This window comes from Hakea prostrata, chromosome 9 (assembly GCF_041222555.1).
Source record: "Hakea prostrata isolate BN-2017 chromosome 9, UWA_Hpros_2, whole genome shotgun sequence".
NCBI lineage: Eukaryota > Viridiplantae > Streptophyta > Magnoliopsida > Proteales > Proteaceae > Hakea > Hakea prostrata.
The window spans coordinates 20,891,329-20,918,332 of record NC_142608.1 but is presented as its reverse complement, the minus strand read 5'-3'; the positions used below and the strand labels follow the sequence as shown (position 1 = coordinate 20,918,332).

The following is a 27,004-nucleotide window of genomic DNA, read 5'->3' as shown; positions in this document are numbered from 1 at the left end:
TATCTGGATCTAAGATGTGCCTTTTTTATTATTATTATTATTATTATTATTATTATTATTATTATTATTATTTACCTACAGTCATTAAACTGAAGTCTTTCTTACATTGCAGGTCTTTCCTCTAAAAGCTGAACTCTTAAAGCCTCAAGAGCAAATGGAACGGCATATAACTGAATTGGTGAAGAAAGTAAGTTCGCATTCTTAATTGTTAAATTTTTGTTCTTTTCTTATCTTTGTTCTATTCATGAAACTTATATTTATTTCTGGGCTTGCTTTCCCCTTGCTCAGTCATTTATTCTTGTCTGGTTTTTTGCTTCCAGTGTTTATTCTAGGTCCCAGTATTTATGCATGTCCATGTATGTGCATGGTTGGTGCCTTTCAGAAGTTGTATGGGGTGTGTTTGGGGCTGAAGTGTAGTAACACGTCACCCATCCAATGGTTGAAGGCATGTCCGTTCACTCACTTGGATGTGCAACTGTCCCATACTGTTATCATCTAGAAGTTTATTTTTTATTTTTATTTTTTTATTTGATAACTTTGAGTTTTGCTAGAGGACTTCTTACCTTCGTGAGTTTTTTGTAGAGTTTACAAGATGTGACTGGAGCAGAGTTTAAGATGTTTATGGACTTCTTGAAAAGTTTGAGTATATTTGGAGATAATTCTCCTGCAGAGCGAGTGCAAGAGTTAATTGAGATTATTGAGGGTCAGGCAGACCTACATGCGCAGTTTAATGTAAGTAGTTGTCTTTCAGTTTTAGAAATGAAGAAATTGACAGTGTTGTTTATGATACTATCTTTTGTTGTGGTTGTAAAGTGAAGTTCTGATGGCTTTATAGGCAGTCTTTTGACTTAACTGTGGATTGGATCTATTGAAAAAATGCTGCGTAACGTGGGTTAATTGGTCTGATTTTCAGATATACTTGAGTTGTGGTTTTCTCTGACATTGTTTTTACTTACGGTTTTCTCTGACATTGTTTTTACTTACGAGGACGCTTGGTTGAGTGTTTCTCTGTATTTTTCATTATTATGAGCAAAGTTTTTGCAGATTTACCTCTTAGAAAAAGTAATACATATTTATGTAGAATTGACCACATTTGATGGACATCAGTCTATCACAGGTTCTTTCTAACGTATGTATCACTCTGCAAAGGCAAACTGGGTTCTGAAGAGGTGCATATGATGCGACAATAGTTTAATGTACCAAGTGTTACTGAGGTTGCTCCTTGCCAATTTGAGAATTTACTATTTTAATTGTATAACAAGAAAAACAAAATGAGAATAATAATATTAATTATTATTTTTTATTGTTATTCTTGTTGTTGTTCTTATTATGTGTAATTGCATACATGGTCTGGTTATCAGCCCTTGACTGCTTGGACCATCACATTTCCATAATGGCTCAAGTGGAGCTTTTACTCACCTTGTTGGATGACCTGGTTTGAACCATTTAACCTGGATGGAGTTATGTTGAACGCAGCAATGTGAGAAGTATTCTTGGTCATGAAGGCAAAAGTTTCATATTTATTGTATCTGTAAATAGAAAAGGAAAAAAAGGAGGCATGCTGCTCTTACACCCTTGAATTTGGTTTTTTAATTTTATTTGTATCTTTGTTGGGGGTGGTTGGGGCTGGGGTGGGAATAAAAAATAACACTGGCAGTGATAAGGTTAGATGGATCCTGAAGAGGTGAGCCTCCACCTGCAGGAGTCAATCGAGCCTCTGCAAACCAGTTTGGGGGAAGGAAAATGGAATGATGCTAAAACAAGTCTTTAGCTGATCTGTTGTTGGGTCCCCGCAGGATCTCCTTATAATATTCCACCAAAGCAACATAAGGGTATGCAAAACTGGTCACATGAATAGTAGCATAAGCAGTGTTTGGCTTCTTTCTTCTTGTTTTGTGCTATGTCAGATGCTATCCTGAATATGTTACTGAGATCTGTTGGTCTGGATTCCCATTCCTTGAACTTGAAAAGCTCCATGCTTCTCAACTGGGGGACTAGCAGTTGGATGGTAATGCTATCTATTCCCAACCTGTATTTTAACAAATACTTAGAGAAAACGAAGCTTTCTTAACCACATGAATAGACTGAAGGTTATTCCTGCACCGCCGGCCTTACACTTTCTTGAGCGGAAGTTGTGTCTTTTAGTGGTGCTGTTGTCTTAGCTAAAAGCATGGTGGGCTGCACTATTCTTTTGTCAGCTTATATATGATGGATCTCATGCAACATCTGGCTTTTTCCAATTAGTGAACAGAGATGATGTGCGGGACAAGAGAACGTGCTTAGCACATAATGTCTCGAGTCTCGATTCTTGAGTTGTAATTTTGATGGTTATTATCATTTGAACTATGAACATGTGTAAATTGTTAGACTTGTCAAAATTTTGAACTTTGAGCATTGATGTCTGAGTATATGATGTGTATTGTAGGCCATTTTAAGGCTTTAGTTCAGCACAGCAGTTTCCAACTTGGGGTCCGAACTGGAACTCATGTTTACACAGACAGGGTATGTGAGGAGGTAATGTAAACCGAATTCTAGGTTTTGGATTTGAGATTAAACCCTAAAATCGGGTTCTCTCCAGGATCCTCTCTCTGGGAACCAGCAATCTTAAGGGATTCTCTTGGAGGAAACTAGGGTTTTATTTACCAAGCAGTACCCAAGATGGGATGGGCTAGGTTGAGAAACTAGTAATTTAGCTATAAAATCAAATTCTGATGTGGAATTGGGATTAGGAATAGGGTAAAAGGGGTTTTAAAGCTTGTGGCTAAGGGATATTAGGGTATAGAATCTTGTGGGAAGGGGGAATGCGGTTAACATCTTGCAGCTAGGGGAATGGGGCTTTTGGAGGACTGCGGTTTTGTTTGGATGGATTTAGAGATGACTTGGGGTGAGAACAGGTGGCTGTCCTAAGGTTGTTTCTCTCTTTCTTGCTTTCTTGATCTCTCTTGAGATTCTCTCTCTCTCTCTCTCTTTCTTGTGATCTTTGATCTTTCTTGGGTAAGGAAAAATTTCTCCCAATTAGGGTTTTTCAGGGTTTTCTAAGCTTGCCGCTGGTTAAAGAAGAAGAAAAGGAAGGGGGAAGGGGGTTTAGGGTAAAGGTTAGGGGGATGTAGGGCAGTAACTAGGGGTTTGTAGGAGAAGGGATCCTATGGATGCTGCAGGGTTTGGAAAGGGTGCTGGGATGTCTGTGATGGAGGGGAGGAGTGGGGAAAGCTTGTGGGTAGGTTAGGAGAAGGGGGAAGGGGGAAGGGCTCAGGAAGGGGCTGGGATGTGTACTTACTTGGAGGTTGATTGATGCTGCTCGAATTCAAGAACTCTTACTGAAATTGAAGAAGAAAGCATTCTTAATCCGCCATGGCCCTCCCAAGAAGGCCATGACCTTACTTTTCTCCAAAACAGAATTTTATTAATCAATTTCCACTTGAAGATGACATGGCTTGAAGGCTTTATAGTCTCAAATAAAGAAATCAAGGACTCTAAATTGGAAAACCAATTAGAACTTTAACAGGCTTATCCAAAACTAATTCAACTACTTGACTAAGACTATGACTTGAACAATAAAACTCAGTAACTAACTCTAGAGGACTCCAATCCAAATTCTAAGAGTAGATATGGAGCCCTAAAAATAAAGAATTAAAGTGGACTCTCTAGGGATAATATATTATGTGATTACTTGCTATCTAAAATATATGATTCAAGAAAATGAGTTGAGAAATAGATAGTTGAATCAAAATAATTCTTTTGTAGTTCCATTTCTGTTAGAGGGCAATATGAGTGTTCTACCATGCTCAATCAACATACTAAAAGGGTTATGCGATATATCCGGTGTAGAAGTAGGCCAACATATCTATTGGCAAATAGGAAGCTTCCAAGTTCATGCCCAGGTACTTATTATTTTGTGGGTTGTAGTTGCTGTCTTATTAGGTTCTGCCGCTGTAGCTGTTCGGAATCCACAAACCATTCTGCCCAACAGTCAGAATTTCTTATTATCCCAACATAACTGGGAATCTCACCGTGACTAGGACTCTTAGATAACTTGCAAAATAATAATCAGAAAATAAAATAAAAAATATATCTAGGGTCCTAACAACACCCTGGATTCAATGGACCCCGACTTAATTGTTACAAATTTGAGAAAAATTACCACTGGATCAAATTAGGGGTCCTAGGGTTTGGGAATTCAACGCTAGGCCTTGTGAGACTCATGGAAATGATTTTTATCTGGAGGTTTTGGTATGAGTGATTCAAACGGGCTGCCAAAATTGCTTTATTGGTTCAAGTAATGTTGGTTAACTATATGGGTTTACAGACACCAGTATGTCGTGGTTTAGGTAGGGTTTTTGGTGTATATAATAGGGGTATCTGAATATGTGGTCAAACTGGGGTGAAATCGGGTAAATTCTTGAGATGGCTTTTGGGGAACTTTGGAACGTCAGAGTTGGATCAAACTTGGGTCAAACCTAGGATTTGCTCCCCAATTTTCATAATGTTTGGATGATTAGATTTCAGGGCCAGGCTATGGAAAATCTTGATTTTAGGCTTTGAAAAGAGGGTGTTAAATAAAGATTTACAACAACTAGGGTTTGGCTGGTCAATATGGGATGAGATTTGGATCAAAGGCAAGGGGCAGTTTTTTTTTCTTTTTCTTTTTCTTTCTCTTTTGTGTGTGTGTGGGGGGGGGTTTTCTGGTTGAAATTGGAGCCGATTGCTTGGTGGCTTGGAAGTTATGAGATTTCTTGATAAGTCAGTTCAACAAGGGATCACATGGGGTAGGTGAGTTAAATAGAAAATGAAGGGGGAAGAAAGAAAGGGACGAAGGTTTTGGCTGACAGGTTCCTGGACAGGGGAGCCTTCTGTGTTGCTGTCAAGGAGTTTGGAGTGGGGAGTTCGAATCCCCAACCAAGAGTAGGATCTCAGCTTGTCTTCACCAAGAACCCTTGGATTCTGGAACTTGGAAATGTAAAGAAAACTCAAAGAGCTGGAGTGCTGGGAAAGATTTCATAAAAACCGACTGTATCCTCTCCAATCAATGCTTCCTATTTTGTTTGTGTGTGCTCTCTCTCTCTCTCTCTCTATATATATATATATATATATATAAAACTTATTATTATTATTATTATTTTTTGGGGGGGGGGGGGGAAGGGTTTGATTACAGGGTTACAGTGGAAGTCGTAGTGGATTTAGGACTTGAAAGCCAATGAGAACTAGATCTTATAATCTGACCTTTAACATGGACGGACTGCCTCCCAGTCATGGGCTTCTTTTATTACATTTTATTTTACTTGAATTAATAGAGCGACTACTTAAAGAGTTCATATAAAGGGGCTAAATTGTCCTTGATTTGGTTGGTGGAATCATTAAGCTGCCCCTGCCCAACTAAAACTTGTTAGACCTGAAACAAAAAAGTATACACTAATGTTAGCCTACTGTAATGCTGCAGGCAGCAACCCTAGGGTTCCTTTCGTCCTTTGGGCTTCCACTTGGTGTTGGTCTTGGGACCTACATCCCATTGTATATAGTAGCAGGTTTGGCTGAAGCCAAAGCAGCTCTTTATCCATTGAATGAGCAGCTATTTGATAAGATCTCACATGTAGCACAGTAGGTTTCACAATAGCAAAAAATTAGAATGAGAAAAATATCAAAAAAATATCTAGATGACCTAGAGTCCAGCACTCCCCTGTAGCAGCCCTGCACAAAATCTGAGTTCTTCCTGGACTGGTTGAATACCCACTCTTTCCCAAGTCAGCCTCCTGGAGACCTATAACTGAACTGCATAACTGCCCCCCTCTTTGCCCTTCATGTGTCCTCTTTATTCCTCTCTTTTATTCTCCTTTATATAGATTATTTCATCTGCTAACCTAATGACCAGCACCTGGCCTGGCTCCCATGAGTATAGACTTGTGTAACCAGTGGCCCATCACCATTCTTGGGCCATGATATAGTGTCTCCATTTGTTTATTTCAGCTGCTGACCTAAATACCTAATGACCAGCACCTGGCCTGGCTCCATGAGTATAGACTTGTGTAACAGCTGGCCCATCACCATTCTTGGGCCATGATATAGTATCTCCATTTGTTTATTTCATCTGCTGACCTAATGACCGGCACCTGGCCTGGCTTCATGAGTATAGACTTGTGTGACCGGTGGCCCATCACCATTCTTGGGCCAATGATATAGTGACTCCAAACAAATGGAGATCATTACCTCATTAGTTACATAAACTGGAAATCATTAATTTCATGTGGAGTGACCTCTAATTGTTGTCTCTCGTAGTTTTATTCATTTCTTGTTGTACATAAGCATACTGTTAGTTCACCTTAATTATTTGGCAGAATAATACCTTGATATGCTATCTTTGATCTATGATACCTGCAGGTGTCAGATGTTGATCATATTGATCGATTGATTTCATGCCTCTACATGGCTCTTCCATTCTTTGTGGTATGCATTTGACTGTCAAGGAATTTTCCCCTCTATTTTGGTCATTATGGAATTTTTTGTTCACTGAAATCTCATTTTCTTCAGAGGGGTGCATCAAATAGCAAGTTTCTGAACTATGTGAACAAGCACATCCTACCTGTTTTTGACAAGGTAATATTCTCACCTTGTATCTTTTGATATTCTTAAGTATGCAAGTTTTTTTCTTGTTCCATTTTTTTCTCTAATGAGGTATCGGAACAAGTACAAAGTACATGTTCTATTTTTCTATAGTACTTGCACATAAAAAATAATTTTGGTATTATTAACCACTGAACCTTTCTCTAAGGTTTATGTGGCCTTCTATGTGGTCTTCAATTTCTTTTTAATGCTTCACATGTTACTTGTGAGCTGTTTTAATATACTTTATCTATGGTGCTTTTTCTTAGCAGCTTCCTGAAGAAAGGAAACTTGACTTACTAAAGAACCTTGCAGAAAGTTCACCTTACACGTCACCGCAGGATTCACGCCAGCTTCTTCCGTCTGTTGTTGTTCTTCTAAAGGTGTTTTTCTCTTCTGAAGTCAATTTCATTCTGTAACATAGGGAGATTTCTTTTTTTTGTAATTTGACTTACAAGTGATATCCTTGGCTGAACTTTTGCCGCTATTCTCATGTGTGACCTTGTTAGAAATCAGTGTACTATTATCATCCCACAGCAGCAGAGCCAAATGAGAGAAACCAAGGAGAAAAGAAGAAGAAGAGTGGTAGTAGGGGAAAAAGGCCTGCAGTTATATACTTCGTATTGCAGGTTCTAATCTATTTTAATAGATAGGATTATGAACTTACCAAAATTAGGACTTCTAACTTAACACAAACTACCGCTACTGCCCCTGGTATCTTGGGGCAGATTCTTACAAGAATATGAGAGTAATTGGAAACTACCTAAAATATAACCTAAGGCTTCAACACTCTCTCTCAAGTTTAAGCACACAAAATGAGGGCTCCAGCTCAAAATAACAAGAATTTATATAGAAAACTTCATTAATCTTGAGCATAGCTAGTAATGTAGCTCCAATGCCCGTACAAGTAGGTAGGATGCAGCTTTAGCGTATACATAGGTAGGTAAGGTGCAGATCCAACGTCCACACAAAGTTGGTAAAAAGTGCAGCTCCAATGCCCACACAAGTAGGTTAGGTGTATCTCCAATGTCCGCACAAGTAGGTAAAATTGCCTGCACAAGTAGGTAAGGTGCAGCTCCAATGTCCGCAAAATGCTCTTTGCAAGAAGGCAAGTAGTAGCTACTAGGTAGTAGGCAGTAAGTCACCAAATAAAATTCTTGAGTAGAGAGAAAGTCGATCTCCCCCTCACGTAGTCACGTGTAGCATTACATGTGGAGTTGTGGACTAAAAACGACCCAAAATCACAAAAGAAAAGCTCCATAAAAGAGTCCGAAAAATAGGGATGTAAAAGGTGGAATAAGAGAAACGACAGGGGCAATGGTGTCAATCAGGAAAAAAAATTAAAAGAAAATAACTTAGACCCAATTGGCAAGGCTCAAACTGCAAACCTCCATTATTGAGAGACAAGGTCAGAAAGGCACCACCAAATTCCTGTGGAGATTATCATGATAAAGGTGATTGATGTAACAATGAAATCAAAGAGCCACCTGTATCGCTACCAGAATTACAGACAATCATAGTATCTCCTCAACTGCAGAAACTCAAAGAGAATGACCACCTCAGTCTCAGATTTTTGCTAGGCTTTTATCTTGGGGCAAAAGCACCAGAAGCTAGGAAGAGAGGAAAAAAGTTCAAGAGTCAAAGCTCAATTGCTTGTTAACCTATAAGCTTGTTAGATGCTTTTTAATGTATAAGCAATTCTTCATAGTTGTCTTTTTAACCGTTGTCCATGCAAACTCTTGCATGATGATAGTTGTAGGATGTATCACCTCATTTTATATCTTGATATCTTTTGCTTTCTTTCGTGAAGAATTGAACCTTGGACTTTATGACCACCATTTTTCTGTCGGTCAAATTACACTTATTTAATGGATCTTCTTACAAGTTTTTCTTGTTTCGATTTACTTTGTTTAGAAATACATGTCTCGAAGAAAGGCTGGAGAGGAGACAAACTTTACTTACGTTGAATGCTTGTTATACACATTTCACCATTTAGCTTATAAGGTGACTGAATTTTTGAGAACTTATTTTCTTGGTTCACTTCCTTTCTTGTCCTTTGCTTGTTTAACCCAGCTTGTTCACAGACTCCTAATGCCACCAACAGTCTGTGTGGTTACAAGATAGTGACTGGTCAGCCATCAGATAGACTTGGGGAGGATTTCTCTGAGCACTACAAAGATTTCACTGAGAGGTACTGTACTTTTTTTTTGTCTCTCTTATTTCTCAGTTGAAATGAAAGATGTCAAATGTATCCATTCTCTTGTTCTCTACTTCCATTTAAGTAATTATTGTTTTGATAAATCCTAGGGAGTAAAAGATGATGCCTGTTTCTCAAATGATGACTAATTTTTTATTCTTAAATAACTTTTATCTCTGTAATGTGTTGAAGGCTTGCAGCCCATTTAAATACTCTATATAAGGGAAAGCATGTTCTCTGGTCATATTCTGTTGACAAATTATAGCTTGTTTCCTAATAATAGGTTATTTAAAATATGTGCTTGTGAGTATTGGTGTGTGTACAAAGTTTGCAAGATCACTACATGTATGGAACTTATGAGTTCTTTGGTTTTTAAAATGAACTAGGCGTATATTGACTTTTTAAACTGTAATGAATCCTTGATATTTTACGACTTCTGTGTCTTGCCCTTGGGATTTAAAATAGAACATAAAAAATACATGGATTTTTATTTTCTTTCAACATCTGCTTTACGTACATGGCATCAGGTTTTTAGAGTGTATTGATGGCTTCAGGGTATGTCTTAGGCTTTTGGTTGACAATACCTTTTGGAGACTGCAGATTGTATACATGAGTTAGTACATATGTTTACTTCACTAGTTTTAGTCTCTTTTCTAGTTTAATAATCTAAAATATTATGAATGACTAGACCATCTGAATCTGCCAGCACACCACACTATCTAGGATTGCATGGTTTAAGGGCCAAGTTTTACATCTATATCAATGGTATACGAAATATCAATGATCATAGCTGAGCAAAAAGAATAAGTGAAGTATAATAACTCTGAATGATCAATAGTTTCTCAGAACACAACTATTTGAGTAGTACAAATTCAACTAAACCTATTTCATCTGGACCAGCCATTATATGTAAAGGTATCAACTGGTTACGGATCTAGGTGTTTTGTCTGGATTGGTTTAGTTCTAAGCAGTGAAAGTGAGATCAAGATCCGGACCAAGTTTTGGAGCGGTTCTGAAATTGAAAACCATATCCGATTGTGGTCAGTCCTGGGTCTGGTTACAATATGGATCTTGTATTTGGTTCTTATATGTACTTCATTAATTAAATTTAAATTTGCTTTTCCATTCAGTTCTTGTTTGATTATGATATTCAAGAGATATGATAGATAAAAGTTTAAATAGGAGACTATAATTTTTTTTTTAAGTGTAACACTAACAATCTTAATCCAAGTTACACGGGTCTTGTTTTTCTTTAATTTGCTATCATAATACTCAATTTAAGAAGAAAAATGAATTGTTGAATCTTCAATCACACTAGTTCAAACGCTTATACTCAATAAGAACTAGATATAGGAGACGGCCACCAGGGATATAGAATGTTAATTCTTAAGATTTTAAAATAATCTGAACCTGATGAAAAAAGGGAAACAGATAAAGCAAGAAATAATCCAAGCTTTCTAAATTTAGAACAGGATTTTGGATAGATCTGGTTTGATCCATCAATCTTGTAGCTAGATTCGTTTATGGACCAAATTCAGATTATAATGCCATTTCTAGATCCAATATTTTACCATTTTGAATTCAGCCTAAACCAGTGATGTATTCAGGGTTGGAACCCCACCCCCCCCCCCAAAAAAAAAAAAAAAAAAAAAAAAAAAAAAAGAAAAAAAAAGGGACCCAAGTCCAACTGTGAATCAGGGAGGCCAAATCCATCCCAAGTGTAGAATGGTCAATTCCTACCTTTGGATCGAGCTATAATGAAAACCAAAATCCAGTAATTTAGTTTATTTTGAAGTCTTGAAATTCAAGTTATTTGTTTTGAAGTTGCAATTGGAGAGAATCATAGAGTTGTGTTAATTTAGGAAAGCATTTTTACCTATTTAGGAAGTCCTACTTTTAAAGATAACTTAAATTAGGAAGAGTTATTTTCTTTTGGGTCGAGTTTGTTTGTGACCTAATTAGCATTAGGTGACTTAAGTGAAATCTCAGATCCAAAGGCTGAGATCGCATGGTACTTCAGAGTCCATGTTAAGTTGTGATGGGACCCTAACAGTCAGCGTAACCAGTATGAGTCTGAGTCCCTTGTTTCAGGCTATAAATAGCCTAATGATAAGACCTTAGAGGGTAGCCACATGGAGGAGGGAGAGAGGGTTAAGGGTATGGGAGGGGATTATAAATAGAGGGAAAAGGGAGAGGGAGGAAAGGATGGAATGGAATGACATATGTTATGTTTGGGCACCGTGAGGTGTTGGGGGTGACTGGCACCATTAAAACCAACTTTATCTTGTTAATTATTTTGTTTTTCCATTAAATTTCTTAGACGATTTGAGGGTTCTTATCAACCGGTATCAGAGCAGTGACGATTCTAGGAAGGAGTTAAGGTACTGTCTTGGTTTTCCAGTGAAGGAAAAGTGCAGGAATGGTTGGTTGAAGTTGAGTTTTTCTATTGGAAACACCAGATTGAGCAAGAACATTGGCTCATAGTAGCTTTCGAAGATTTAGAAGGTGATGTGCTAGATTGGGTCTACAGGAGTTGCTGGCCGAAACTGGATTGGGCGAGCTTCGTGGATGCCTTAAAAATTGATTTCAGAGATGGGAGGGACTGACAAGAAATCCCTCTCAACTTCGGACAACCATAGTGTTGTGGTTGAGACAAGTGTAGGCGAAGTCGATTCGAAGGTGCATGTTGAAAAATGGCATGGATTAGCTGTAAACAAGGCGGGGAGAAAGCATCAATCCAAGGGCAGAGCACTACCGGCGATGGAAGATGCGCTTCTCTGAACGTGGAGGAGAAAGAAGAAGAGAGGTTTGAGTGAGGGTACCTACCAGACTAGAGTGGAAGTGCGGTATCCTGCAGTTAAATCGAGATGCAGAGAAGAGAAGAGGCATAAAAGGAGGTTAGAAACAATCGACAAAAAGCTCCAAGCGGTGGCAAGGGTTGCAGCTTGTCGAACAAGAAGAAGAGAGTTTGAAAGAGGGTTTTTTGTTCGAACCGCCCCCTCAACCGGTTCGCTGGTTTGGTTCAAGCTCTAAATGCCAAGGACCACTTAAGCCTAGGCAAACCAAGCCAAATTCCCTAAGAAACCCCCTCGAGCCTAACCCATTCCATTAGCCCCAAGCCCATCCGATTTCATTAACCCAATCTCCACTCCGTTTTTCTTAGCCCATAGTTTTAAGTGGTTAGGCTTCACCGTCATAAAAGCAACACTATGGGCCTGGTCCACTCTATTAATCATAAGCCCAACCCATTTTTTTACCCCATATCTAGCCAATCTCTTTCAACCCATGGGTTTAAGTGTTTGGACCCCAGCCATTTAAAACATCTATCGTGAACCTGGTCCATTTTGTTACCCCAAAACCCACTTCTCATTATTACTTGGGCCCACATAACTCAAATAGACCAAGGCTCAACCCAAGGACCAGTTTGAACCAAAAACTCACCAAACTGGCGGTCCGACCGAGCCAAGAAAGGGGGAAGCCATCATCTTCAACATCTCCAAACCGAGATGGAAAGAGAGGAGGCGAGAATGGGGCGGCAGCAATGAAGGTCCGACCTAACCAATGGGAGAAAGCATCGTCTTCTACCTCCCTCTTGACAAAGCCCTCGCAACTGGTTGTGTAACAACCGAAGGCGGAGACTCAGCGCTCGACACCAGCAAGTGGAAGCCTCCTCCTTCGATTGAATCCAGTACAACTTGGGCTTCCAATTGATTGGCTCTTCCAACACTAGCAATATTTGCAAAGGTGTGACCTGCACCAATGACGCTTGGACTGAAAAATTTAACGGAAAACACCACTGTTTGGCATATTGTGCATCATTCCCTTGGTTTTTCGCTAAGAATTTTTCTCGATTTGCTTGGGGGTCTATCTTGTGGTGGATTCCCTTCACTTTTTCTTCTTTGTGGTATGATGCTTGACTTAGAGGACCTGAGCTCCATCATTGCCTGTGCCATGACTTCATTGATGAAAATAGCTTACCTTTACGCTGGATTTCAAGCATTATAGCTTATGAAGTGTTGCTTCTTGGTCTTCTCTACGACCCCATTTTGGTAATGGTGGCATTGCGCCTCTTGGGCTCCCATCTACTCGTCTCTAGTTTTTCATTTGAGGCGTCAATGGAGAATGCAAAGCATCAAAAGTTGCACACCATTGGTCAATTGCATCCTTGGAAATGGTCCTGCTGTTGGGTCTCTGAGAATATTGGTGAATTCACGTGTGGCAAGCATGTGAAGACCAAGCTCAATTTCTCCTTCACCTTGAGGACCATGGTGGGAGATCTCGCGATATCTCGCCTTTTGTGAGAGGCGAGACGAGATCTTGGCGAGATCTCGCCCATCTCGCGAGATCTCGCCAATATCTCGGCGAGATCTCGCTAACGGGACAAAAATGCATGCTTTAGGGGCTTTTTAATGCCCCTGTCTCGCTCGAGAGAGGCATATCTCGCCTCTCATGAGCCTGTCTCTCTCCTCTATCTCGCTGGAAGCATAATTTTGGCCGGAAAACTCGATTTTTGGCCGGAATTTGGCCGGAATTTGTTGGGGATTCAACATAGCAACATCATCAACTCATCTACAACAACAAATTCAAGCATATTTGCAGTGATTCAAGCCTATTTCAAGGGATCTTCAAGAAATGTAAGATTTTCCCCCAAATTTGATTTTTTTCAAATACAAGGTTCTACAATGATTGTATGAGTGTGATATAAATATATGTTGATGATCAAGCTTTGATCTACGCTTTCATGGAAAAAAAATTTAATTTTCTGTTATTAAATTTTTTTTTTGAATTTTCGTATTTAAAAAATATATTATCTAAAAAATTAAAATTATAGATTATAAATAAATACTTATGGTATGAATGTGATTATTATTTATGTTAAACTACATTTAGAGGGCTACAATCTCATGTATTAATATTTTGATTATCATGCTTGCTGTATTTATTTTTATTTTTTTAAAATAATTAAATATAATAATTATGAAAATTAATATTTTATTAAAAAATTATCTTTTTTTTTTTTTTTTTTATTTTTTTTATTTTTTAAATGATGCTTATATTATATAGTTTCTTTTAAAAATACAAACATGTCTTATTGAGCATTGTATATATGTTATCTTAGAACAAAGTGTGTGTTTTATAAATTATTTTTACATAAAATAATTATAAAAAATAATATGTTTTTAAAAATTTATCTGTTTTTTTTTTTAAATGATGCTCATATTATGTAGTTTATTGTAAAAATACTAACATGTTTGTTCGAGCAGTTTATATATGTTATCTTAGAACAAAGTGTGTGTTTTGTTGTTTTATAAATTGTTTTTACATGTTTTTATGTATCTAAAAATTATTCTAATTATTATTTGGGAATATTCATGATTCATGTATGTATTTCAGACTTTCAGTGTTGTACATTTGAATCTTAAATAGCAACTAGTGGGAGTGGCGGCACTGGTAGTGGGACTCAAGACATTGCTTGGCAACATGGGGATCCACTGATGACGACAAGAAGAAATTCCGATGCAAGTATTGGCTCAAGATTTTGAATTCTGGTGGTTCAACCAAATTAAAGCAACATTTGGTTGGTGGTTATAAAGATGTTGCCAAGTTTACCAGGGTTCCTTATGAAGTATAAAAAGCAATTGCAGCAACTTTAAGGGGAGGGAAACAAAAAAAGGACGAGATGGCACAAAAGCGAAGGGAATTTGAGGATACAGTGCTATCTAGACCTACTCTTGATGTTGATAAGGATTCAAGCGATGATGAAGAGAGGAGGAGGGTTATGGGTGTTGAGTCACGAGCCGAATGGAGACAGATGAAGGCTGCAATGGAAGCTAGCGACGCCCCTTACATGCCGAGAGTGTGAGGCAATATGAACAGACAAGGGGAGCAGGTGGTTCGGGGTCAGGGGCATCCATGCCATCTAGACATAGTTTTCAGGGAACTGAGACTGAGAGGACCGAAAGAAGGAGGAGGAGGAAGACTAGACATTATGATTCCACATTTGACCAAGACCCCTCCCTCTTCAACCAACAAAACATCTATCAAAGAAGCATTCCCTAAGTTTGTTGGAGGTAGAGAAGGCAGTAGGGAGGAGGAAGCTAGGTTATCAATCAGCAAATTCATGCTCTATAACAACGTTGCAACCAATGTAGCCAAAACACCATACTATCAGGGGATGATCAATGCAGTTGCTAGGGCAGATGTAGGGGTTAAAGGCCCAACAACTTGGGAAGTAATGAATAAATATTTACCAAAGGTAAAGTAGGAGGTGGATGAATACATTGGTTCATTAAAGGAAAAATGGAGTACATATGGTGTTACTGTGATGGCTGATGGATGGACTGGTCCTACTAGACAATCCATCATTAATTTCATGGTGAGCTGCAATGGAAAGACATCCTTCCTTAAGTCAGTGGATGCCTCAGATAAGATCAAAGATGCTGACTACCTTTACAAGCTTCTTAGGGAGGTGGTCCTCGAGGTAGGGCCAAAGAATGTTGTCCAAATTGTCACAGATAATGGTGCTAACTTCAAAAAAACTGGTGAAATGTTGATGAGGAAGAAGAGCAGCAGGATTCACCTCTTTTGGACACCATGTGCTGCTTATTCGATTGATCTTATGTTGAAGGACTTGGAGAAAAGAAAGTCAATCAATACTGTGGTTAAGAGGGCTAGAAGGGTAAGTAATTTTATTTATAACCATGGTTATGTCTGTCAAGATGATGAGGAACCATTGTAAGGGTGATCTAGTCGGACCTGGATTGACTAGATTCGCCACCAACTATGTAGCTCTGAAAAGCTTCCAGAAGAAAGTGGTGGGTCTTCGGCACATGTTTGCAAGTGATGAGTGGTTTGGTTGGCGTGGATCTAGCCATCCCGATGCAAGATACTAGCCCAACAAACCATTGCTTGATGATTCCTTTTGGAGGCAGTGAGTAGTAGGACACTGGGCATTATAGAGCCTATTGTGTTTGTTTTAAGGATGGTGGATTCGGAGAAGAAGCCCACAATGCCCCACATATATGCTGCCCTCCAACAAATGAAAGAGTTGGTTAGAGCTGCTGCCCCTAGCACCTTCAAATCCTACGAGAGGATCATCGATAATAGATGGGAGACGCACTTGATGCATCCTTTGCACTTGGCTGGTGAGTCACTTTTAAGTCTTTAAGTTTTTGTTGTATACTTTAATTTACATTTTTTATTTGTTATAACTTATAATTTATAAACAAGTTAACAACCAAATCACTAAGTCACTAACCAAATTTTTTATTTCCACAATGCAAGCTTACTACCTCAACCCAAAGTACCATTACAAGAATGATCTGGGGCTTGATGTAGAGTTGATGACTGCGGTGCAAGAGGTGGTGGAGAAACTTGTGTCAAATCCCGTCATGCAAGGGACAATTAATGGAGAGGTGAGAACTTATTCAATTGTTTCTTCAACTTCTTGCATTAGTGCATTAAGCATATACATAATACAATAATTGAAGAATTGGTGTATAGATCAGGGAGTTCAGGGATGCCTCTGGGAGTTTTGGAAAGCCTTCTGCAGTTGCAACTAGGAAAAAAATTGATTCTGGTAAATAGTTCACTACTCTATAAGTCATTAAGTCTATAAGTCTATAGACTATAACTCTATAAATGATAACTGATAAGTTATATAATTATAAAGATTTACTTGCCTAATGCATTCTTATTTTTGGTTATGCAGCTGACTGGTGGTTTCTATATGGAACTAGTGCGCCAAATCTCGGGGGACATAGCAATTAAAGTACTCTCACGAGACTTGCTCATCCTCTCGGTTGCGAGAGGAACCGGAGCACCTTCTCGCTCATCCATAGTAAGGTGTACAGGCAGTTGGGGAGTAAGTGGCTCGAGGACTTAGTGTATGTGCATTACAACATGAGATTGAGAGTAGGGCACATACAAGATGATATAGATGACGACAGTCGTGAACCGATTGAGTTGACTGATATATTCCACAAGCCCCCCGCAGAAGATGAGGAAGATGATGTCATATATCAGTGGGTTAGGGATCGAGGTGGCCCAGTGCTAGATGGGCCAGAAGGGCAGCCTGATCCTACCATTGCTGTTGGTATGGGCCCAGATGCTGTGGCTGAGCACCTATCTTCTGATGAGGGTCAGGTTGCTGAAGTGGCATTAGAAGGATCAGCTGTACCATTTGTGGAGCCACCTGATCGACTTGAAACAACTGAGGTGACTAGTAGTGGAGATTCAGATGATAACAGACTGCCAAGTGGCCCAAGTCAGCCATCGAGTCCGAGTCATGGGGCCCAGGCTGGCCATGTTTTGGTCGAAGTTCGAGTCAATGGAGGCACGACTCGGGCTGGTCCACTGTTCCGAGTCATCCGACACATTTGAGCCACAATTCCCCTATCTCTCGGACTTATAGTAGGAGAGTAGGAAGAGCAGATCAAACCAGGGGCAGGGGCAACCGAATGATGATGCGAGCATGCATGATCTTGAATTGAACATGGGAAGCATGAGCCTAGATCAGAGTGATTCACAACAGCAGAGCCTGTCTTGGGGTACCAATACGGGGATCACAACAGCGGGTCAGATTACAGTGGGTATTCTTCTTATGGAGGTCATACTATTCCTCAAGACCCTTCACCTGGAGAGTATACATATGGGAGTGAAGGTGGGTTGTTAAATGAGTGGTTTAGAAACCCGTACCCAAATACTCAACAACTATATGAACAACAACAACAACAACAATGGCTCTTTCACCCACCCATGATTGATGGTTATCCTAGAGTGCTATTCCTCCAGTATTTTGACATGTAGACATATACTGATCATATAAACCGATATGTGACATACTTCAGTGATCAATTGACTTGGGAGTCATATGTGGCCACCGTTCATAGTCAATTGATGCGGAATGTTGAGTGATACTCTTAGTCTTGTAAGTTGTAAGTTGTACGTTGTAATCTTCTTAATTCTTATGGTTGTAAAATTTTGAAGACATTTAACAATTTATTACTTTGAATCTTTGATAGTTTGAAGTTTGAACTTTGATCACTTGTTGACTTGAATACTTGATGTGTAATGTTATTGTATTTGTATATTTGTATTTGATACTTGATAGTTGATAGTTGATAAATGATAACTCATTAACTTAAAGTCTTGAATTACTTGATATCTTTACATTACATGTTGTCTCTGACTCTCTAAGACTCTAACTCTATTCTCTAAGACTCTAACCTTGCATTTCACAGAATTTCAGTTTTACACATGGGGTTGACTTAGGAGACATAGTTAGGGTTATTTTCTCACAAATCTAAGGCCACCAATGTGTTCAAAAGGCCTTAAATAGGCTAAATACCAAGTTTCAGCCCAACCAGAGCCTTAAAACCCACCGAGATGGGCCACCGAGACTACCGCCAATTTTTTGGCATATCTCGACCGAGATCTCGGCCATCTCGGTCGAGATCTCGGTTTCTCGAGTGGCGAGATCTCTCACCATGTTGAGGACAAGGTGAAATTTAAGGGTGCAGGAATGATAGGACCCTGGAGGGTAGCCACATGGAGGAGGGAGAGAGGGTTAAGGGTATGTGAGGGGATTATAAATGGAGGGGAAAGGGAGAGGAAAGGATGGAATGATATATGTTATGTTTGGGCAGCTGTAGGCTGAGGGGCATCGTGAAGTGTTGGGGGTGACTGCCACCATTTAAACCAGCTTTATCTTGTTAATTCTTTTGTTTTGCCATTGAATTTCTTAGAGGATTTGAGGGTTCTTATCACCTTTGTAGTGTAAGTTATTTTCAGATTTGATTGATTGAATGAATTGAGTTTTGTGAATAGACTGGTATAGTCATGGGATCCCTGGGAGGATGACCTGCGGCTGGGTTAAAAAAAGAAGCACTTGTCTTCTTCAATTCTGAGATTTCAGCACCTTCTTCAAGCATTCTCTTGCAACTCCAGCTGAGCATCCATTCACAAGTAAGTTCAAACCATCCCCAACCCCTTGCCCAACATCCTCAGCCCTTCCCCTCAGTTTCAGCCGCACCCTAGCCCTCCCAAAGCAGCCACAAGTCTTCTTCTTCTTCCCCACGTTTTTAGTCCTAACCCCACTAGGATTCCCTCAACCCCATCCCCAAAACCACCTGTTATACCCTCTTTAGGATTGCCCAAGCCTGCTGAACCAAGATCTAACCTCAGTTTGCCCAAACCAGCTTTCTTTCTTGAGTTTTGAAACTTTCTGCACCTCATCTTCCTCCTTGAGAAGTTGCAGAATTTTTAAACTCAAGAAAATTCTCAAACATTCATACCTCAGCCCCTACCTCCTCTAAACAGTCCCTAAGCCACAGAACATAGATATAACCAACTTCGAACTGCAGGCTCCCCCAACCCTAACCCTAGCTGAATTCTAGTTAACCTAGGATTTGAGTTGTAAATCTGAAATTTGAAATCTTATACAATTTCAGACCTGAAATAACAAAACCAGCAGCCTTATAACCCCTAAAACCCTTAGCCAAAGCCATCAGATACCCTAATCAGTGCCGGTTCTTATTAAAGAGGGTTCTTGTTAACAAACCGTAAACCTGGGTTTGCATCAACCAGTCCAGGTTATTCAGTCGGGATTTGGTTCCTGGTTACTCATGACATCCTTGGTAACTTGGTATCCATAGAACAAAATCTATATACAAAGTAGCCAACATGCTCCATATGCAAAATCATTGTACTTCCATGTGTTTTTAGTTGCTGAATATTCCAACTATATTTCTTTAAGGCTGGAGTATCTCCTGGGCTGATATTTGAAATGAAATGTTCTCCAAGGAATAAGCTTTACGACATCAGCTTAACGAGGGATGATTTCAAATGCAATGCAGTCTCTAATCTTCTAAAATGAAGCTATAAATAAAGATAGAGAATAAACTTGCAAGCTAGTAATTAGACCAAAATTACATGGTCTATACATTATACAAGCATGCTTCCAAGTTCCAATTATTAGAAAATAGAACTTAGTGAACCATCATTATGTCTTAATTGAAGTACTACGCCGACAGATTATATGGAATCTCCAACCTATATGATGCGCAATTAGTGAAGCGGATTATAAATCTTAGTTGTCTTGAAAGCAGTCTAGGCCACCACCTGACATCCTGTGAGAAAATTTTGTCCTATTGCCCTCCCATGGGATACCCTAACGATAAGTTTGCCTATTGATAGCTCGCCATTCTATTTCAGGCCAGTTAGTTGGGGATAATATTGTTGTCTTTACCTGTATATAGGATAACCTAACACTTCAACCTGTTATTGGCAGGGTTTGTAGCACTAGGTGTTGTTCACACAAACATATGCACACATTTGATCATGGTAATGTCATGAGCTATTAAAGTGGTTTGTTTGGTTTGGATGGTTAGATTGGAAGATATGGGGTTTTTTTGTTGTTGGGGTTATAGGAAGTACGAAATTCAAGAACATTCAAGAAAGTAAAAAAAAGACAATAAGAAAGGCAGATGCCATGTAGGCAGATAGATATCTGGATGGGGGAGCCTTTGGAAGCTTTGGATTGATTGGGATGGAGTTTACAACAACAACAACAACAATAAGCCTTGTCCCAACTAAATGGGGTCGGCTACATGGATTCTTGCCCTCCAATCAGTTTTGTTCGAGGCCATGCTAGATACAAGGCCTAAACTATATATATATCCTTTCTCACCACTTCTCCTAAGGTTATCTTTGGTCTACCCCTAGCTCTTCTAGTTCCTTCAATATGGATTATATCACTTCTCCGTACAAGGGCATTTATAGGTCTCCGTTGAACGTGGCCGTGCCACCTCAAACGACTTTCTCGAAGTTTATCACTTATGGGAGCAACTCCCAGACCAATTCTAATATGATCATTTCTTATTTTATCCATCCTAGTTTTGCCACTCATCCATCTTAGCATCCTCATTTATGCTACATTGAGTTTATCTCTATGATTCTTTTTAACAGCTCAACACTTTGCACTGTACATCATAGCTGGTCGAACAACGGTCCTATAAAATTTTCCTTTAAGCTTTAATGAAATACGCCGATCACATAAGACCCCGGACACACCTCTCCACTTCATCCACCCTATTTTAATTCTTTGGGAAACCTCATCCTCTAAATCACCTCTTTTACTGATGATTGAACCTAAGTACCTAAAACAATCACGTTGAGGAATCTCTTTATCCTCAAGTATCACCACCTCATCATCTGCCCAATCATGACTAAAGTTACAAACTAGATATTTTGTCTTCGATCTACTAAGTTTAAAGCCTTTTGATTCTAAAGCTACTCTCCATGATTCTAATTTGGTATTAATCCCCACTTGGGTCTTATCAATCAAATATCATCTGCAAAAAGCATACACTAGGGGACCTCATCTTGAATGTCTTTGGTTAATTCATCCATTACCAGTGCAAATAGATATGGGCTTAAAGCTGACCCTTGATGTAGCCAACTGTTATCGGGAATTCATTACTTTGTCCCCCCACTGTTCTAACACTAGTCACCGAACCATCATACACATCCTTAACTATATCTATATATTTACTTGCAAAACTTCTTTTCTCTAGTACTTGCCAAATTAATGCTCTAGGGACTCTATCATAAGCTTTTTCTAGGTCAATAAATACCATATGAAGGTCTTTCCTACATTCTGTATACCTTTCCATAAGTCTCCTAATTAAGTAAATAGCCTCCGTTGTAGATCTTCCCGGCATAAACCCAAATTGGTTCTCTGTAATTGGGATGGAATTTGTAGGTTGTCAATTCGGCAGCTGCAAAGGATCTTGACCTGACTTCACCAAGAGCCTTAGGGATGCTTGACTATTGGATCTTTTCTGACCAAAGTTGACAGAAACCAGTAGTTTAACAGCAACACACACAAGAACACTATAAGATTTTACTGAATTTCTGCACAACGGTCTATTTTAATTGTGGGTGTGTTTTTTCCCCCTTTCTTGGATTTCTTTTTTGATTGGGTTGGAGTTGAGGAGGTGGGGGGCATGATGTATAGCTGTATATAAGATGTCCTACTGAGTTGGGACATGGAAACTGACTTGAACTGGGACAGCAGCTAACCTACTTCTAGTTGACTAAGTGATGTGAACCAAATTCTAGGGTTCAGTTTGTTGGAATTTTGCCCTTGAATCAAGCTCACCCCAGGATCCTCTCTTGAGAACCAACAAACCTTCTAGGGCTGTAGGTGCCTTTGATTGAGGGGTTCTTGAAGAATCTAGTGTGTACAAGAGTTGAAGGATTCTCTAGGCTTAGGGATAGGGAATTCTGGACTTTGAAGCTTGGAACCTTTCTGTAACTAAGGTTCAGGTCTGGTATTGAAGATTAGGGTTAAGTTTATGGGGCTTTTGGGCTGAATTGAAGGGTTTTAGGGTTTCAGCTGCTGCTGTTATGTAGTTTCAGAACTGAATTTGGAAGTCAGGGCTTAGGCAATAAGGTCTTAGGGTTTCGGTTGGGCTAGGGAAGGGGCTATTGTCTGTTCTTTTATAATTTCAGGTTAGTCCTAATGGGATTGGGTTTGGTTTGAAGCTTCCTACTTGGGGTAGGACCCTTTAGGAAAGTCAGCTAGGGTTTGTAGGAAGTAGAGCAAGAGTGGGAGATGGCAATCCTAAAAGGTTTTGGTTGAGGATTTTAGGACTTATTATTACATGTTGACCTTGACTCTTTGTTTATGAGATCCGGATAGACACAATTATTTGAATTGATGCTTTAGTTGAAATTAATTACTAATTGACTTTAACTCTATCTATTTATGAATTCTCTGAGAATTCCAAAACATAAAAAAAGGGATCTGCTTATAAGATCCTTGGCAAAATAGTCTAGGTAGAAAAGCGTCTTGATCACGTCTTATTCTTATTTTTCTTTTACCCAACCCAAATCTGTTTTTAGAAACCTTAATCTTAGTGATAGAATTCAATCAGGACCAAGAACTCCTCCTTTTTAGTATTCGGGATCTTTAGAAAATGAGTAATTAGGCGGCATGCCCTATTCCTATAGGAATGTAGGAGCCTTTCTTTCGCATTTTGAATTTGAAAGAGAACGCACAATTTGATATATCAAATAGATATGGGATGTGAAGTTCTCGAATTGAAGTTTCTCTAAGTAAATAACTTCAATATGAGCGAGACAAGCGTAGAATGAATCGCCCATCCCATTTTCTTTTCTTTTTCTTTCAGTTAAATTATTGTGATCTATAGTTCCGATCCTATCGAGATCACAAATATATTAGATTTGGTTACATCCGTGTCTTATTTGAACTCCGGTTAGTTTGTGAGAAAGAAATGATTCAGAGAGAAATTGTTAGAAATCAGAAAGACGGATCACATTGTATCCAACAACTCGTTCTTAAAGATAAGATTGTTAAAGAAAACGATCCTTATTCTGATTGAATTGGTCTGCTCTAGGACGGAAGGATTCGAACCTCCAAGTAGTGGGATCAAAACCCGACCCCTTACCACTTGGCCACACCCCATTTTGATTTCTATTTGACACTAATAAACATTAATATCGATCTTGGTTGTTCGTCAATTCCAGTCCAAATATCTAAATATCTATAGAATAGATTAGATTGTTGCTAGGATTTGATACACGTAGATGTAGGAATAAACTGAATTTATTGATCATTACATATAATTCAGTTAAGATAGTATAGGAAAGTATCATTCCCTCAATTCTCAAATGAGAATAGAAGGATTTTGATTGGGCGAGTTTTAAAAAAAGAAGGATTTTCAAATTTATCTTATTTTTTCATTTTTCCTTATCTTATATTAATAACTCAATCAAAATGCAATTATTTCCAAAAACGAAATGCTTGTTATGCTTAATATCTTTGCTTTGATCTGTTTTCATTCTACCCTCCACTTGAGTAGTTTTTCTTTGCCAAATTGCCTGAGGCTTACGCTTTTTTCAATCCAATCATAAATGTCTTTTGACAGGAGAGATGTTAGCCTTTCGGTATTAGTAAGCACTCACTGACTTTCTTTACATTAAGTTCACCCAGCGAGTTCGCCTAGATGCCTAGTGGAGAACGAGCCGGTGGGAAAGAGCTGGAGATCATGAAAAGCATTTCCACACAAGGAGGTAGGCGGCCGGGAAGCTTCGCTTCTAGAAGGCCGACGTTTGGGCTATCTAGTAAAATTAGATGAAGTGTAGGAAATTCTAAAACCTAATGGAGGATCTAAGGGTAGGGGTTGGATAAGGGGAAGGGTGTGATCCAACTAGAAGGTAAGGGGATGGTTTGGGTTGGGGATCTGAGGGTTTAGAAGGGAGGGGGATGGTTGCTGCCATCAGTGTTGTCAAAGCGTCCGCGTAGGCAGCAAAGCGGTTTTTCAACCGCTTAATTGACATGTTGTTCTATTGCCGCTTTTTTGCCTAAGCACTACCGCTTTGTTGCCTTGTGCCCTTATTGCCACCTAGACGCTAAAGTTGCCACTTTTACATTTTGTACATAATATTTTTTTCGTAATTTTTTTTAAATCAAAATTTATTCTACCAAACCTTTTATAAATTTAATAGCTTAGTCATTTCTGAATTGAGTCGCAAATTGCAAAGGAATTCCAAGGCCCAAAGTGACATAGGACCTCGACAAGTGCTCCCCTCACACCCCTGCCAGGGTGGCCTCCCTGGACCTTGTGTCTATTTGCTGCAAAATGTGTAGCATGAGCCATACTGAACATCAAGAATCAATGAATCATTTAATGGACAATGACTTGGAAATCAGAATAATGAGATCTATTAATTTATCGTGTTCGCTTGGTTAGTACATAGTCATTGTTATGATGCTTGATAAGATGAACTTATGTTTGTGTTTTTTTCTTTGGATAATTTTTCATAATTATGATTCTTGAATGCTTTCTTTTTTGGATGAATGTGACTATTGAATGTTTTTTTTAACTTATTATAGAAAGTAGTTGTATTGAAAATTTTTGTCCCAACTGCTTTGGTCGCCTTATTACTGTTTAGGTGCCGCTTTATTGCCGAGGTGGCACCCACTCGGTTTGGTTGCCTTGCCATTTTGGCAACCTTGGCTCCCATAAAAAGCGGAAAGGGGCTGGGATGCTTGCATGGGCTAGGGGAGTGGGAGATTGATGTAAACCAAATCATGACCACCTAATGAGAGCCAAAAGGACTTACCAGTGTCCTGCAGCCCTACCAGCAGCCTAGAGAATTTCGGTCAACTCCAGGGGTATTTGGTAATTTTGCATATTTTCCTTGAGTCTAACCTAGGGTTCCACTAGGTCTAGTATTTATGTGGAACCCTAGACCTACTATTGTTTTTGAGTTTGAGTCATTATTTGTCACGTTGTTGAAGAGTCATTGTCTAGGTATGATTCCTAAGTTTGAAGGAATCCCTTAGTTTCAATTTGTTTCTTGTTAGGATTTCATATCTTCTCTCAGAATCCAAGTTGGATCTTTTTGGAGTGAGATATGAAAGAATCTTTGTTTGAATTGGAGTCTTGAGTCAAGTAGGAGTTTAAGTTTGATTTAAATTACAAGGTAGAGTCCTAGTATGGTTTCTTTTAGGAAGTTGAGTCCTTTTATGTTTTCCTTCGTGTAGGCTATAAATAAGCCACGATAAAATGTAACAAGCAAACTTGATTATTTGAATAAAATTTGAGATTGAAGGAAAGAGTGGAGTTGTGGGTTCCTGAGGAGGACCCAATGGCGAAGTGTGAAAATTTTCTGCAGTTTCTTCATTAATTCCCCCCCTCCTTTTAGCCTGCGGGCATTCATTATTCAAGTTTCTGTAGTTCAAGTCTCTATGGCAAGTAAGTGCACCCCAGCCCCAAATCTTAGCCTTCCCTCTTCTTTCCCCATCCTTCACACCCTTCTTTTTTATTTTTTTGAATTTTCGGACTTTTAAAGGGACCCAATTTTCAAGATCAAATCTACGGCAATCTGATTGTGAGATAGTTCCAAACTTTAGGAACCTCATCCCCTGACCCTAGTGACCTTAGATCCCAATTTGACCCCATTTTGACCGTTCAATTTGAAGATATAATTTTTGTTTTCGAATTTTTGTGCTTCCCAAGACCCTTAAAAAAATATATTTTTTTATTTAGCCATCCAAATCCCACCAAACTTGGGGTGTCATATCCCTAGATTTCTACCTACATCCCCCCCCCCCCAAAAAAAAAAAAAAAAGTTTCAACCCATTATGACACCTATGCGTACAAGCTTCCATCTAGAGGAATTCATCCCATCTCTCCCATAGGATGGGTTATGTATACTTAGGATACTAATTACCATTTTAGTTCATATTTGACCTCAAACATTAACCTGACCTCTTCCCCTAGGAAATCATCCATCGCAACCCATATCACGAAGGAACTATATGCCCCCTAAATTCCCAAAACCCTAGAAACCCTAATTCCTCTCTAACCCTAAAATTTCAAAGACCCATAAGTGATAAATTGCAGCAAGGTTTCAAACCTTCAAACATAAAATCCTTGACCTCCAACCTAGCTGAATCTACCCTGACCCTAGCCTAACCCCTATGAACCCTAACTCCACCGAAAGACCATCAACCAAAGGTATTATCAACCCTATAAGACTGCTGATTCTATTGAAGGATCCTGGAGTGAGTAAATCTAGGGCATTACCTCAATCAGTCAAACCCCAGATTCTGGTTCACATCAGAGAAGGGGCTGGAAAGGGTGGGGTGTGCTGTACTTACTCAGGAATGAGGGAAGGTTGCTGGAGTTGAAGGACTGCTGCTGTACTTGAAGGAAGTTTGCTGAAACACACTCTAATGGCTGCCGCAGGCCTCCCTGAGGAAGCCCACGGCTTCTAACTCCTCCAAACTCTCAAATCAATTTTATTATTTAAATCCAACTTCCCAATTACAGAGAATGGAGGCTTTGTTTATTGCCTCTAAAAGAAAACAAACAAGGATTCAAATTGGGAAACCAACTTGGTTTTAAACTCAAACTTTAATGTTAAGTATGTCTCTGACTTGATTAAAGACTCTTAAATAGGGACTCTATCATATCTCACTTTAGAATCTACGAGTAGATATCAAACCTAACAACAACACAACCAAGGAATCACACCTTGACAAGAACTCTTTGATAAATCAAAGTAATGACCCAAATAAGAAAATAAAAGTAGATCTAGGGTCCTAATAACAGTTTGGACTCAATAGGACCCAGACCTAGGACTCCACTAAATTTTCTGAAATGACCAAAATACTCC

General features: G+C 39.1%; 1 protein-coding gene across 2 annotated transcripts in view; it reads left to right on the top strand.

Moving 5' to 3' along the window:
* Positions 1–27,004, top strand: part of LOC149004977 (apoptosis inhibitor 5-like protein API5) — a 51,998-nt gene that overhangs the window by 18,963 nt on the left and 6,031 nt on the right. Inside the window, exons 7-13 of one of the 2 annotated variants that reach the window (XM_089135638.1) lie at positions 113–187; positions 583–732; positions 6,373–6,438; positions 6,523–6,588; positions 6,864–6,977; positions 8,509–8,598; positions 8,679–8,785. In XM_089135638.1, coding sequence (XP_088991764.1) covers positions 113–187; positions 583–732; positions 6,373–6,438; positions 6,523–6,588; positions 6,864–6,977; positions 8,509–8,598; positions 8,679–8,785 — 668 coding nt within the window. The remainder of the gene's footprint in view (positions 1–112; positions 188–582; positions 733–6,372; positions 6,439–6,522; positions 6,589–6,863; positions 6,978–8,508; positions 8,599–8,678; positions 8,786–27,004) is intronic. The other variant, XM_089135639.1, reaches the window with a different exon arrangement.